Source organism: Leopardus geoffroyi, chromosome E1 (assembly GCF_018350155.1).
Source record: "Leopardus geoffroyi isolate Oge1 chromosome E1, O.geoffroyi_Oge1_pat1.0, whole genome shotgun sequence".
Classification (NCBI taxonomy): domain Eukaryota; kingdom Metazoa; phylum Chordata; class Mammalia; order Carnivora; family Felidae; genus Leopardus; species Leopardus geoffroyi.
The window spans coordinates 5,677,762-5,693,989 of NC_059330.1; the positions used below are offsets into that span (position 1 = coordinate 5,677,762).

General features: G+C 48.1%; 1 protein-coding gene across 1 annotated transcript in view; it reads left to right on the plus strand.

Moving 5' to 3' along the window:
• DNAH9 (dynein axonemal heavy chain 9) overlaps positions 1 to 16,228 on the plus strand; it is a 339,411-nt gene that overhangs the window by 141,034 nt on the left and 182,149 nt on the right. Inside the window, exons 32-36 of the mRNA XM_045487400.1 lie at positions 4,556 to 4,766; positions 9,489 to 9,616; positions 11,159 to 11,267; positions 12,334 to 12,481; positions 14,608 to 14,782. Coding sequence (XP_045343356.1) covers positions 4,556 to 4,766; positions 9,489 to 9,616; positions 11,159 to 11,267; positions 12,334 to 12,481; positions 14,608 to 14,782 — 771 coding nt within the window. The remainder of the gene's footprint in view (positions 1 to 4,555; positions 4,767 to 9,488; positions 9,617 to 11,158; positions 11,268 to 12,333; positions 12,482 to 14,607; positions 14,783 to 16,228) is intronic.

Here is a 16,228-nt window from a genome sequence, read left to right on the forward strand (position 1 = left end):
CTTTTCTGAATATTTATCTATTTATTTTGAGAGAGAAGAGGGGGAGAGAGAATTCTAAGCAGGCCCCATGCTGTCAGCACAGAGCCCAACACGGGGTCAAACCAGGAGATCATGACCTGAGCCGAAATCAAGAGTTGGATGCTTGAGTGACTGAGCCACCCAGGCATCCCCCAATTAAAAAAAATTTTTTTAATGTTTTATTTTATTTTTGACAGAGACGGCATGTGTGGGGGAGGAGCAGAGAGAGAGGGAGACAGAGAATCCAAAGCAGGCTCCAGGCTCTGAGATGTCAACACAGAGCCCAACATGGGGCTCAAACCCAGAAACTGTGAGATCATGACCTGAGCCGAAGTCAGACGCCTGACTGAGCCACCCAGACGCCCCCCAATTTTTTTTAAGTAAACATAACCTGATATTGAGCAACATATGGAATGTAATAAAAGAGTATCCATGGGTTAATGCTGAGAACATCATGTGTCAGGTCATGACACCGGGCTCATAGAGAACACAACACATTCCAGGCAACTACTTTCTTCTGCAATGAAAAATCTCTATGGCCACAAAAACTTAAGTCATGATTGGTCTTCAACCCTTACAATCCCAGAAAATAGAGAAGGTCTAGATATATGGAAAGAATGACATATAACTATTATCAAACATAGCAATGTAAGGGTATAATGCGTCTGGCTGAAGATAGGAGAGAAAGGGAAGGACGGGGATACTGTCAAAAGCTGATAGATTCATAATAGTTGGAGAATAGAAATGACCCATCCACCGGTTGATACACAGATAATCAAATTGTGATCCACCTACAGAGCGGAATTTGATTCAACCATAATGGAAGGAAGGGCTAGTATGCACCACGGCACAGATGAGCCTTGGAAACGTCATGAGTAAAAGAGGCCATCCACAAAATACCACGTATCGTTCTAGATCTGTTTGTGTGAAGTGCCCAGAATAGTCTATAGCGGCAGACTGTATATCAAGGGCTGCCGGAGCTGAGGTAGGAGTCAGAGGAAAAGGAGGGGCTACTCGTGGTATGGTTTTTCCTTTTGGAGTGAAGAAAATGTCTTAATGGTGGTGACAGTTGTACAGTCCCGTGAATGTGCTCGAAAGCATCGAATTGTACACTTTAAAAGGGTGAGTTTTATGGTACTTGAATGCTATCTCAATAACACTGTAGAAGTGAATAAAAAGAAGTCAGTGGAACTAGAGAGTGATTTTAAGTCTTTCAGGATCAGGGAAGCAGTCAGAAGTTGTTCATGGGAAAAAGAAATGATGTAGGAATAGAATACGGTCTCAGTTCGATAACCAGGGCTCCGTTTTCCCCTCCTTCATTTTTTTAATGCAATGCCCTCAGGCCAGTTTCATGCTTAAATCCTCCAGATGCTTTCTGTTGTACTTAGAATAAAATTCTGGGACGCCTGGGTGGCTTAGTTAAGTGTCCAACTTCGGCTCAGTTCACGATCTCACGGTTCATGGGTTCGAGCCCCGTATGGGGCTCTGTGCTGACAGCTCGGAGCCCGGAGCCTGCTTCGGACTCTGTGTCTCCCTGTTTTTCTGCCCCTCCCCCTCTCATTCTCTCCCTCTGTCTCTCTCTCTCAACAACAACAACAAAAACTAAACAAACAAAAAAAGAATACAGTTCCAAGTCCCCGTTCCTGCACATCTGACCTCTGCTTACCACTCTTACCTTACACTCTTCCCCACCCCACCTTTCTTTTCTATTCCTTGAGCCCTCCAGGCTCACAGCTGAAACCTGAGGGTTTTGTACTCACTGTCCCCCTACCTGGAACATCGCCCAGAGATCTTCACGTGGCCGACTCTCTTGCCTCCATATATTAGCTTCAGATGGGAGCTCCCACAGGCCCTTCCCAACACTCTCCTTATCTGGAAAGATCCTGCGTTAAGTCCCTGAAGGACGCGAATGAGAGCCAGCATTGAGAATCCCCTTTTGGGTGCTTTTGGGCCCTGACTCCGAGTTCTAGCAGCAGCTGGGGACAGAGGAGAGAAAAATATGGATTCCACGGAGAGCAAAACTCAGTATCTCAGTAAATCAGTCTGCCACAGTGGAAGCTAATCATCTTGCTCCCCAAACAGCCACTCATCCACTACCTTTATAGTGAGTTCAGTAGTGCCGCCCTCCTCCTGATCCCCCAGAACCCATTTTAACACCTGTATCACTTAATTGTTTTAAAATAGACAAATTATGGGCTCCTGGGTGGCTCAGTCCATTAAGCATCTGACTCTCCATTTCGGCTCAGGTCACGATCCCAGGGTTGTGGGACTGAGCCCCGCATCAGGCTCCGCACTGAGTGTAGAGGCTGCTTGAGATTCTCCCTCCCTCCCTCCCTGGTTCTTCTGTCTCTCTTTTTCCCTCTCCCTCCCTCTTCCTCTGTCTTCCTCTCTCCCTCTTCCTGTCTCCTTCTGCACCTCTCCCCTGCTTGTGCTCTCTCTCTGTCTCTCTCAAATTAAAAAAAAAAAAGAGCAATTACTTTTTATCCTTTTTGAAAAACCGGAAATACATAAAACGTATGGGGAAAAATCTTTGTATCGTTCCACTGTTGTGTCAATATCCAGTACATTACCTCTTCGGTTCACTTAACTCGACATTAAGGATCTTATAGTGCAAAATATACTTGATCTAGAGGTGCCTGGGTGGCTCAGTCAGTTGAGCGTCCGACTTCAGTTCAGGTCATGATCTCACAGTTCATGAGATCGAGCCCCACATCAGGCTCCATGCTGATGGTGCAGAGCCTGCCTGGGATTCTCTCTCTCCCTCTTTCCCTGCCTCTCCCCTGCTCAATGTTCTCTCTGCCTCACCCCCCTCTCAAAAATAAATAAACTTAAAAAAAATTTTTTTAATAAAATACGCTTGATCTATATTAAAGTTTGAACGTCTTAGCCCAAGATGTATAAGACCTTTCACAATAGGGGCTGCCCAGCCCTTCCAACGATGCTTCCCATTTTCAGCAAATACTCGTTCAATGCTTGGTGTTTGCCAGATTCTCTGCTAGACACTGGAAATAAAAAGATAAATTCATGGGGTGCCTGGGTGGCTCAGTCGGTTAAGCATCTAACTTCGGCTTAGGTCATGATCTCATGGTTTATGAGTTCAAGCCCCGCGTTAGGCTCTGTGCTGACAGCTCAGAGCCTGGAGCCTGCTTCAGATTCTGGGTCTCCCTCTCTCTGTGCCCCTCCCTGCTTGCTCTCTCTCTCCCTCTCTCTCTCTCTCTCTCTCTCAAAAATAAACATTAAAAACCTTTTTTTTTTTAAGGGTCTTTTTAAAATTTTTTTTTAACGTTTATTTTTGAGACAGAGACAGAGCGTGAACGGGGGGAGGGGCAGAGAGAGGGAGACACAGAATCAGAAGCAGACTCCAGGCTCGAGCCATCAGCCCAGAGCCCGACGCGGGGCTCGAACTCAAGGACCGCGAGATCGTGACCTGAGCTGAAGTCGGACGCTCAACCGACTGAGCCACCCAGGCGCCCCAACATTAAAAACTTTTTTAAAAAAAAGATGAGAATTCCCTCCTAGCCTGCCTTCCACGGGCTTAGAATCTCACAGGGAGAGGAGTAACCACTGCGGCACTGATGAGTACTAGGGTGTAGGTACCTACAGGCTGAGGGACATCCGGGTCTGGGCAGAAGAAGCAGGAGAAAGGAGAAGGTCTGAATCAAAAGGACCCTGTCTTGAAAGGTGCAGACTCGGGAAAGAACATCGTTAAAGAACCCCAGTTGTCTCCCTGGAATGTGCGTGCTGGGGGGAGGGGAGATGGAGAAGCTGACTTGGGCCCGTCTGCAAAAGGACCTTGTCAGCCAGTCTGAGGATTTGGGGTTTCCTCACCAAAGCTCTGGAGAGCCACTAAAGGGACAGAGTGATGGCAGTGACGTGATCAGATTTTCATTCCAGGGGATGTACCCCCACAACAGTGTGGAAAGGCCAGGCTGGAGGCAAGCCGGGACAAGAGCCATAAGGGCTCCAGTGCCACCGTTGTCCCCAAGGGACTCCTTGACTCCAGGCTCATCAAAACATCTGGCCACCCACATCGTGCTCTGTCACACCGCAAGCCTTTGTCTGTGCCCTCACCTCTGCTTGGAATATCCCCCCCCCCACCCCCACTATTCATCTTCTTGGCAAACGCACCCCTGGAGCCCAGTTCAAATCCCCCCTCCTCTGTGAAGCCTTTCTTGTTCCCTCTGTCTGTACAAAATCAACTGTTTCTTCCTATCTGTTCCCATGGCCCTTCACAAATCCCTCGATCACGGCAAACCATTACGCTTCCCCGTGAGCCTGGAAGCTCACGGAGGGCAGGGACGTCCTCTCTGAATCTCCCTCCGCCTGCCCCGCTCTCCGGCACTTAGTTGGCGACTGATAATTATACGACTGAATGACGAACAGGTACGTTGCCCCCACACTTAGGACCCCTCGCTCGGATCCCTTCCTCTGTTGACATCGGGTCTCACCTTGGGGACCAGCCTGGCCCCACGGATGAGCGCTTGGGATGCAAGCGCAGAGGTTGGTCCCTTTGGCTGATAACGTTGTGTCTCCCCAGGTGGCCCAGCTGGAGGAGCTCCTGGCAGTGCGGCACTCGGTGTTCGTGGTGGGCAACGCCGGGGCCGGCAAGTCTCAGGTGCTCAAATCCTTGCACAAGACCCATCAGATCATGAAGCGTCGCCCCGTCTGGGTGGACCTCAACCCCAAAGCGGTCACAAACGATGAGCTCTTTGGTATCATCAATCCAGCTACCAGAGAATGGAAGGATGGTAAGACCATGGGCAGGCTTGAGTCCACATCCAGGGGCAAACTTCAGAGGGAAGAATGCTGGCCCGCTCTGTACGGAGTGGGAGAAGGAGGTGAAAAGAATCAGAGGAAGGAAGGCACTGATGTGGGCTCGGAGGGGAACCTCAGCCCTTGGGATAGTCTCTTTCCTTGGGGACCCTTCCAGCTGCTCCGTGAGAGAGGGCATCGAAAGAGGAGAGACGAGGCAGGCATTCTGAGCCAGGGTTCTGAGATTTTAGAGCACAAGTCAGAGTCTGCTCGTTGCTTGGCAGGTGGAATGAATACGTGGGCGGGATGGGGAGGCCCGCAGCTCATTCCCCAAAATGCTGTAGCGTCTCACAGTGGACACCTGTTCCTATCGGCACGGCCCCAGGAGTGATGGGGAGACATCACTACAGAAGACGCCGTTCATCACCACCTCGGGCGGGACCCAGAACCACGATCCCTTCTCTAGCGATTCAAAGGGTCCCAAATCCCAGTTCGCTTAGTACTAAGCCCGGGGTCGCCTTCTAAGATTTAAGAATCACTGGTGGATGCCGGAAGGAGGCACTGTCACTGGGAGAGAGCTGAAAAGAAAACTCTGAGCCCATAGGACTTCTTTGTAAAACCCACGTGGCTTCCAGAATGAGGACCTCTCAGCTCCCTCCTCCTGTCTCAGTGTCTGACTGCATCATGGTCTGGCTGCCTGGATTCCTCTCATTTAGGGCCCTCAGTCAGGGGCCTAGAACAAGGGGGTTTGATGGGCAACCTGTCCGATTTTTATTTCACTGACCCTTAATGAGGCTTAGCATTTTTTTCCTCCTTACTGGCCTTAGTAATGGACTCTTGTGACTTTATTTCCACTTAAAATTTTCTTCTCTGCTTGTAAGCATTCTTTATACGTCAGAGATATTACCCCTGTATCTGTTGGGTGCATTGCTAATGGTTTCTACCATTTGTCTACAGGCACTTCATGACATATTTACCATCCACTTTTTAAAAGACAAAATTTTGTCTGCCCATTCTTTTTAACACCTGGGATTCCTGTTTGGCTTATCACACTCTCTCATGCTCAGCAGTAGATACAGTATCATAAATGTGGTCCTAAACATTATTTTTCCATGAACATTTTTTTTTTATCCATCTGGAATTTATTTTGGAGCTTGGTGTAAGGTAAGATAGAGAATCAACTTTATTTTCTTCCAAATGGATAATGGAAAGTGGCAGGACCGCTCATTAAGCAAGCCATCCTTTCTTCCTGAATGTAAATACCAGCCTGTTTTATACGCCGGGATCTGATTCTGAGTTTTCTATTCTGTCCACTCGTTATTTATCTAATCCTATACAAATTATGAATCTACTCCATTCACAGTCATTTTAATGTTTGTTTGTTTATTCTGAGAAACAGTGGGGGAGGGGCAGAGAAAGAAAGAGAATTTCAAGCAGGCTCCGTGCTGTCATCACAGAGCCCTATGTGGGGCTCAAACTCACAAACTGTGAGGGCATGCCCTGAGCCGAAACCAAGAGTCGGACGCTTAACTGACTGAGCCACCCAGGCACCCTTGTTCATAATCGTTTTGTAACATTTTAATGTCTGATGACATAAGTCTCCTCAATATTCTCTTGTAATTTTCTTGGCTGGTCCCAGGCACTTAGTATTCCATATTAAATTTAAGCTCGCATAATATAATTCAGACTTTAAGCTCTGTGGGAATTTTAATTAAAATTTTATTAAACATACAGTATTCATCAAATCTGGAGACGTTGGCAAGGAAGATTTATAATAATCATAAATCTGTATTCATGAAAGAACGTCCATGTAGATGGAAGGCAACATTTTAACATTTTCTAGGGAAGCTTGATAAAAATAGAAATGTGATAGATAACATTACTTTCTCTTGTTCAAAACTAGATAGATCCTGTAACAGAAAAATAAGCATACTCTGAGAGAAATTGAAAAAAATACATCATCAAACTCAATATAACACCTAGTTTTAGAACATTGGCATCTTATAAGTAGAAAATATTCTGTTCTTGGTCGGTTCATGGGACATTTACAAAAATTTGAAGTTTAATTGGGTCCAGAAGAAACTGCAGTGAATTGAAAAGTATCTGTTTCCAAGCCACATTGTCTGATAATAATGCAATAGAAGTAGAAACAGACAACAAGAAAGTGGCCAAAAGGAATTGTGCTGCTTACACATCAGGAGATGCTCACTTAACCCCTAGATGAAAGAAAAAAAAATACATGACATCCCTTCTCAGAAGCAGTAAAAAGAACATACAGAAAACAACAGGGTCATGTCTGAAACCAACAGACAGGAGCTCTAGACTTTTATTTTTGAAGGTGGTCTAGAAGTGAAGGAAGTCAGTGTCTATCATAAGAAATTATTCAGACTGACAGGCTGAACCTGAAGAGAATGGGGAAGAAGAAACTTAATAAAGATACAATCTGAAATTAATGGGAAGGAACAAAGAAATTATAGGATAAATAAAACATGCTTATGGATTCTTTGTAAAGACCAGAAGCCCGCTGTGAGCATGATTGATGGGAGGAAAAAGAGTAAAATGTAGCTGATTAAGAATTAGTAGCTGTAAGAGCAAATAAAGATTAAAATGGAAGAGATCACTTAATTATATGATACACGTTAGGAAAACTAGGAGAAAAATGATCCTTTAGCACATTGTAATATTAAGGAAGTTTACTCAACAGGAAACAGAAAACGAGTAAATGGGTGAAAAGGAAAATTTAAAAAGAGCGGGGAAAAAAATTCCAAAATGATAAAAAAGGACACCTCTCAGTTCATTTTATAAAACCAGAATAACCTTGATATCAACCTTTATGTAGAACCAAAAACAGCCCAATTTCACTTACTAATATAGATTCAGGGGGCACCTGGGTGGCTTAGTTGGTTGAGCGTCCAACTCTTGATTTTGGCTGAGGTCATGATCCTAGCAGGGTCATGGGATTGAGGATTGAGCCCTGTGTTGGGCTCCATGCTGAGCACGGAGCCTGCTTGAGATTCTCTCTCTCTCTCTCTCTCTCTCTCTCTCTCTCTCTCTCTCCCTCCCTCTCCCTCTCCCTCTCCCTCTCTCTCTCCCTCTCTCTCTCCCTCTCTCTCTCCCTCTCTCTCTCCCTCTCTCTCTCTCCCCTGCCCCAACTCGCTCACTCGCTCTATCAATACAAACAGGCGCTAAAAATTCAGTAGCTGTTCCTATTTTTTTTTTAATTTTTTTTTAACGTTTATTTATTTTTGAGACAGAGAGAGACAGAGCATGAACGGGGGAGGGTCAGAGAGAGGGAGACACAGAATCTGAAACAGGCTCCAGGCTCTGAGCTGTCAGCACAGAGCCCGATGCGGGGCTCGAACTCACGGACCACGAGAACATGACCTGAGCCAAGGTCGGCCGCTTAACCGACTGAGCCACCCAGGCGCCCCCCCTAATTTAAGAACTCTAAGTAAAATAGGAATAGAAGAAAATCCCTTAAATATAATAAATCTAATCTTTATCAATAAATCTTTATCTAAAGCCAAAAGAAGGGACAAAGGCATTCTGAATGATGAGGAACTAAAGCCATTTCCGTTAAAATCAGGGATAATACAGGGAGAACGATTACCAACCTTATTATTCAGCATGGCTTGGTGTGGGATTGTAGACAATGCAGTAAGACAAGAAAATGGAATAGATAGTATAAGTTAGAGGAAAGGAAAAAAATAATTATCTTGCTGATTATACAACTTTGTACCTAGAAAATTCAGGAGACATTTTGAAAAAAAAGAATCACTAAAATTAATATGAAAATTTACTAAAGGGGTGCCTGGGTGGCTCAGTCGGTTAAGCATCTGACTTCGGCTCAGGTCATGATCTCACAGTCTGTGGGTCTGAGCCCAGCATCGGCCTCTGTGCTGATGGCTCAGAGCCTGGCACCTGCTTTGGATTCTGTGTCTCCCTCTCTCTCTGCCCCTCCCCTGCATATGCTCTGTCTGTCTGTCTGTCTGTCTCTCTCTCAAAAAATAAAAAAAAAAAAATTAAAAAAGAAAATTTACTGAAGGTAACTAAGCATACAATAAATACATAGAATTCGATAGCTTTTCTCTGTGCTGGCTGAAAAGGGCAATACAGAAAAAAAAAATGCCATTCACAATAGCAATAAAACTATGAATTATTTAGGAATACATTTAGCCAAAGAAGTGCATCGAATGAAAATACTGTAAAACTTTATGAAGGAACACGAAGAAACGTTGGAAGAAATGAAAAACACATACCACGTTATTGATTAGGAAAGCTTAATATCACGAAAATAGATTCTTTACAAATTAAGAGATAAATTTTGTGTGATGCCAGTTAGATTCCCATTGACCCTTCTCTCAAAGCCTGGGCTGTAATCACAAAGGATGAAACCTTACCTAAAAAGCTTTAAGGTAATTCTGTCATGTCCCAGTTGCCTATTGAAATGATTCTTAGGGCCCCTCGTCACCCAAGCCAGACCATCAGATTTTGTTTTCATTTTGCTCTTGTTCTTAAAAGTCAGACAGAAGCACAGAGAAAGGAGCGTCTTAGCACTCACTATCAGATTTTCCATAGATCAAAATCCAAATCCAGTCCTGACCTGTCTCTTCCATTTACACCTTCTTCTGGGTGTTATAGCCAAGAGGGAAAGTCTGTCTGACGAGAAATAGGACTGATGATGAGGTGGATGGTAAGCTGTCCGTACTTCCTTTCAGGACTCTTCTCTTCCATCATGCGGGAGCTTGCCAACATCACCCACGACGGGCCCAAGTGGATCTTACTGGATGGCGACATAGATCCAATGTGGATTGAGTCTCTGAACACCGTCATGGATGATAACAAGGTATCACGGGCGTAGTGAAATGCCCAGGCCATCCCTAATCATCCAGGAAACCAGTCCCCCCGGGCCCATTTGGAAATCTCGATCCCCCACAAGGGCTGGCCCCAAGTAAGGAATTGCTACAGGGGTTGTTTTTTTTTTTTCTTTAATTTTCCCCAGGTTTACTGAGATCTAATCAACATAGAACATTGTGTAAGTTTAAAGTGTGCAAGGTGCTGATTTGAAATATGTGTATATTGTAAAAATGGTGGCCACCATAAAGTTAGTCAACGGCTTTATCACATAACTACCGGATGTATGCGTACTCACATGCTCACTGCATTTTTAGCATTGTTGTAACCGTCTTCACGATCCTCTGCATGTAGGTTAATTTAAAACTCAGAGCTGGAAGGAATCTGAAGTCATCTATTCGAATCTTCTTTCTTAAGTTTTTCCTCTCTTGTAAATACGGACACTGAAGGTCAGAAACATTCCGAGCCTGTCGGGCGTCCTCCATGGTGGCAAACCTTGATCCGTGGAGAGTATGTTTTATTTTTCGTAAACCAGGAAATCTCGTACCAATAAAGTGGTGGCTCCTGAATTTGTTCAGAAGGTACATTAGGGTTGGAAGCGTTGGGATGGTTTCGACGTTTGTAGAACCATTAAAATAAACGTGCGCTCGCCCGAAAGAACTACTTTATTTATTTTTTATTGTAGTGCAGTTGACACACGATGTTACATGAGTTTCAGGTGCACGACATGGTGGCTGGACAACCCTCTCCGTTAGAGACAACACTACCACCATACGATGCTATCGCAGTGGCGTTCGCTGTATTCCCTGCGCTGTGCCTCTCATCCTGTGACTTACCTGTTCCATAGCTGAAAGCCTGTATCTCTCTCCCCTTCACCCCCTTTGCCCACCCTTCACCCCCCTTCACTAGAGGGACTACTTTAAAAGAAATGGCAATTTCAAAGAAGCCTAAGCTCTTCTCTTTTCTTTTCATTTTTTAAAATTTTATTTATATATTTTGAGAGAGAGACCGCATGATCTGGAGAGGGGCAGAGAGAGAGAGAGAGAGAGAGAGAGAGAGAATGAGAATCCCAAGCAGGCTCCACGCTCTCAGTTTAGAGCCTGATTTGGCGCTCAAACCCACAAAACTGTGAGATCATGACCTGAGCTGAAACCAAGAGTGAGACGCTCAACCAACTGAGCCACCCAGGAGCCCCTGAACTCTTTTCTTTTAATAACCTTATTATTCCATATGGTCTAGCTCATTCAAATCATTGACATCCATTTAAACTTTTTAGAGAGCTGATTTTTTTTTTTTTTTTTTGGATGCATTTACACACACAAGGATCGAGGTCACGGGGGGGCAAAAGGAAAAGGGATAGAGGATTCTTGTAGAAAATTTAGAAAATACTTACCATAAAGAGGAAAATAATCATCCTTAATCCCTACCAGGAATACTCAGCCAAATCCAGAGACCCCCCCACCCCACCCCCCGACCCCAGCCGATCACGTGTCCTCACTCCTTCCTACCTTGGCGTGTCCCTCCCTGTTGCCAGGTGCTGACCCTGGCAAGCAACGAGAGGATCCCCCTGAGTCCCACGATGAGGCTGCTGTTTGAGATCAGCCACCTGCGCACGGCCACCCCAGCAACGGTCTCCAGAGCAGGTATCCCCCGGGAGACGAGAAAACCCGCAGAGCCGCGCCCTTGAACACAGGTGCCTCTGGCATCACGTGTGATGTGGCTGTCTCCCAAGGAAGGTCCGAGCGGGAGCCGCCCGTGCATCGTGGGAAACTCTGGCCTGATTCCCAGCCCGAATCTGTGCCCACGAGGGTGGCCAGGCGCTCCCAGGCCGGGGCCAGGGGATTTTCTTCATTCAGAGATGGGAAGGAAAGGGTCCCTGAGCTGGACAACTGTCCTGTGCACAGAAGTGCCTGGAACGAGGCTGCTTGTAGGCCAGTTCTAGCCTCCACGGCAGTGGTGACAACCCAGCATCGAAGTTCTCACTACCTCCTGGTGAGAAATGACAACTTCATACCTTAACTTAACCTCTGGCTCCACGGCCAAACTGATGGGCACAGACTGGGGCACAGGGGAGCGGATTTGATGTCTCCCGTAACACCAGAGTTCCTTCCAGGAACCCGTGCTGAGGCTGTGAACGCGGGCAGGAGAATAGTCTCTCTCTGTATATAGTCACGTCCTGGGGCCGCTGTTATAAGTCGCCATGAACTCAGTGGCTTCTAAGACAACAGACATTGATTCCCTCCCTAGGGGAGAACCTGCCTTGCTTCTCCCCGCTCAGGCTGGCGGCCCCATGACTCCAACCCCCACCTCCATATCCACGCGTGCTTCTCCTCTGTGTGTGTCTTGTCTCGTCTGTCTCTTTTAGGGACGCTTATCAATGTCCCACGCACATAATCTAAGATGATCCCGTCAGGAGATCCCTAATCACATGTGCAAAGGAAGGCCCTTTTGCTGAATAAGGTCACGTCCACAGGCTCCGGTTTCCTCCTGAGCCTAGACTGGGCCCTACCATCCTTGCCAACACTGCTTTCCCTCAGCTCTTCTCAGGCCATCGGGTAGCAATCCTACTTACCCTCTCAGACCTCGGCCAGGCCTCTGTTTCTTTGAAGTCCAGTCCTCTGTACGTTTTCTACACAGAGAAAGTAACTCCGTGGGCTGAGGAATATAGTGGCATTTATGGAAACTTAGCCAAATTCTTGCCGTTCCCAGGAATCCTGTACATCAATCCCACGGACCTGGGCTGGAACCCTCCCGTGAGTAGCTGGATTGACAAGAGGGAAGTCCAGACAGAGAGAGCCAACCTCACCATCCTGTTTGACAAGTACCTCCCGACCTGCTTAGACACACTCAGAACCAGGTAGGCCGGGAAACACGGAAGGTGACAATTTATTTATTTATTTATTTATTTTTTTTAATGTTTGTTTCATGTTTGTTCTTGCCTCCAGCGAGAATATTACACGTGTCCGCAGAGTGGGGGGGGGGTCTGAGGTTTGCAACCCGCTTTCTTGCCAGTGGACGCGTCCTTCTGGGTGTCAGGCGCCCGGCCTCGTAGTTGAGCCCAGCCCAGCCATCCGAGGTCGGTGCCGGGGAGGCGACGTGACTCAGGGACCCGTCGTTCCCGAACATTCAACAAGTCAACAAACGCCAGGACTGCGTTTCCGGGAAATTGAGGCCGCTGCTCAGAACGACCCCTGACTCCGTGGTTCACTGGCCTGTGGCGCCCCGGGGTGGAGCAGAGCTGGCCGGCGTGGGGGCCGAGGTGGAAGGGACGCCCGCGCCCCCTGTCCTGCCGCGTGCCCCGCCCCTTGCCCGATACAACCTGTCTCTAAGAGTTAGGCCATTTCCCTCTCTGGACAATTAGAAGAAGAGATGCTAAACTCTGCGTGTGTGTGTGTGTGTGTGTGTGTGTGTGTGTGTGTGCGCGCGCGCACGCGCGCATGAGTGTGTGTACGAGTGTGCGAGCGTACAAGCATGTGTACAAGCCTCTTCACCAAGCTGTGAGGATGCTGAGTGTATTCTGTGCATCCAGAGGCCGCTCACCCGATCTCCTAACTCTGTGGCCGTCGAGGAAGAAACGCGGCCATGGCTTGGGTGCTGATTACCGTTGGCCCCGATACCACCAGGCTGTGGGGCGCGTGCACGATAGTCTTCACGTTGAACAAGCGGGCCGCACAAGGGATGATGAGACAGCACCTTTTGTGTCCCGCCGAGCCTTCAGAGCCGTTTTGTGCGGCTGGTTCTGCTCCCGCCCCCCCCCCCCCCCCCGGAAGGGAATCTGGGGCCACATTCGTGACTTTTCTGGTCATTCTGCAAGAAGGCATGTCATTGCTTCCGGTCACGAACACGTGAAAACTTTAAAAACCAAACTCCATTTACGAGGAAGGCTTCTCCTGCCCCCACCTCCACCCCCACCCCGCTCAGGCCCGCTTCCTGCCGTCCACCTGCAGTGGCGAGGGTGGGGGAGTCCCCGACAGCTTCTCTCCTTACTCCTCTGGTCCCCGCCCCCCACCCATCACCAGCTGTAGCTTCTGACCCCTCAGGTCGAAAGGGGGCAGAGGAGGGCAAGGGCAGGAAGGGTCTTAACGGCTGGTACTGGCATGGCCTCGTTACCCTAAGCGTGGCAGATTTGAAATCAGACTCTTGGGGCGCCTGCGTGGCTCAGTCGGTTGAGCGTCCGGCTTCGGGGTTTGTGAGTTCGAGCCCCGCGTCGGGCTCTCTACAGTCAGCACGGAGCCTGCTTCGAATCCACTGTCCCCAGCTCTCTGCCTCTCCCCTGCTTGTTCTCTCTCTCTCTCTCTCTCTCACACACACACACACACACACACACACACACACACACACACATACAATAAATCTATAAACTGGAATCAGTAAAAAACAAAACAAAACAAATTTTTAAGTACAAAAACTAGGCCACAAAAGAGTGAAGCATATTTTCAGAAGACGAGCTCCGTCAAGTAAGCCATGATTGTATCCACAATAAGCAGCTGTCCGGGCGCACTCTGCCTCCCCGCCCGTAAGACTCGGGTTCCCGAGGAAATGTCTTCAGTGTGTGTGTTTGATTTGAGGGAACTTCTCTGAGCCGAAGGCAGGGAAGGACCAGCCTCGGCACTGCGCTGACTCTGGGAGGGCTTTTGACACTCGGGGAAACCGGAATGGTTCCTTGTTCTGTCACAGTGGCCTGTACTCCCTGAGGACTGAGGGGGGCGGTCACTGTTCAGAAAAGGGAAGAGCAGCGGGGGAGGGTATCGGAGGGAAGGGTGATGAGAAGGGACCTTCTCGGAGCACCGCGGGCCCCTTCTTGGTCGGGAGAGCTGACCCAAAAGTAGGCGGTGAGAATAAAGGCTTCGGTAGCACCTCGTAATCCCAGGGATCCTGACGGGTCACGAGTCCCCCCAAAGTAAGGGGGTGCCGAGACTGTCCAGCAAGCCTCTGGGAGAGAAGCCCGTATGTCAAAGAGCATCTCTGGGTCTGTCCCTGCAGATTCAAGAAGACGATTCCAATCCCAGAGCAGAGCATGGTTCAGATGCTGTGCCACCTTCTCGAGTGTCTCCTGGCCACAGAGGACATCCCTGCAGACTGCCCCAAGGAAACCTACGAGCTCTATTTCGTGTTTGCCGCCATCTGGGCTTTCGGCGGAGCAATGGCCCAAGATCAGGTAAGAGGAGATGCCGGGCTTGACGCCCACGCGCAAGCCCGCCGTGGCCAAAACCAGCGTTCCAGCAAAGATGAGGAAAACAGGACCGCGGAATGTCAGAATCAATCTGAAGGCATCGGGCTATTTTGTTATCTATCCGTCGCTCTGCCAGAGACGTCGGTCCCCACAGAAGGGCCCTTTGGAGCGAGACCGATGAGATCGGGCTAGGTTTTGAGCTCTTGCCTTTTGGGTCGGTGGTGCATCCGATGTCGTGGAGAGCCGCGGTGTTTTGGGACACCTGGCGGTATAGGTACGCTACTTTGCAAGGGGATGTGTTTTATAGACGGAACGATGCTGTGCTGTAGAGGCTTGAGAGGGAGGAATCCCTTTAGCGTTCCAGAACAAGCACGTACAACTCCGTCCCCGGCCAGAGTGTTAGCCAGTGCTGTCCACAGAAGCTTGGACCAAAGGTTAATTGACATCTAGGGGTAGGAAACCAAATCAGTATTTATCTCATGGTTCTGGCTCCCTGTAACCTCATGTTTAGGGGAAGGGATGTTGGCTTGGGGTATCTCGGCATCCTATTCTTTTTAAAAAGAAAAATTAAGTGTTTTTTTTTTATTTTTGAGAGACAGAGTGCAAGCAGGGAAGGGGCAGAAAGAGAGGAAGACACAGAATCCCAAGCAGGCTCCAGGCTCCGAGCTGTCAGCACAGAGCCCTACGCGGGGCTCGAACCCACAAACTGTGACACCATGACCTGAGCCGAGGTCAGTTGCTTAACCGACTGAGCCACCCAGGCGCCCCAGTGGCGTCCTACTCTTTAACCCTTCCTATATCCCCAGACGTTTTGTCGGCTTAGTTTCTTCCAAATGCAAAGTTCTCTATCTAGAAACCTCACTTCCAAGGTTGGGCAAGCCAGTCCTTTACAGCCGACTCTAGCAATCAGGCAGGGTCACATAGGGGCTTCAGACACGGACTCTGCTTTCGAATTGTAACTTTGCCACCTGATACTGGGGGGCTTTGGACAAATGGCTTCACCTCTCTCTACCTTGCTGCTCATGTGTGTACAGAGGCAGGGGTGAGGACAGCGGTGCACAGCATCTAGGGTGGTCATGAGGAGTCAAGGAAAGGATACTGTTCTGATCGTCCGACACAGATATGTGCAGAGCTCTTTGGGCTAAATCGTGCTGGCACACGTTATATGCTTATTATTCATATTCTCTCACCGTGAATATTCAGTTCTATAGCAAGTGTCTGGTGCCCCCCTCACAGCAAGGGGTCAAACAGACCCACGGTGGGTGGAGAGTTATGATTTACTCTTTCCAGTCTGGGTTGATGTGGGGCTCTTCCGAGGAGAGAGGTAAAAAGCTTCAGTCTCCCAGGGCAAAGCCATGTTCTAGAATCCAAAATGGCGGTGAGCTGGGAGAATTTGCAATGAATTTATTTTTTAAATGTTTATTTGTTTAT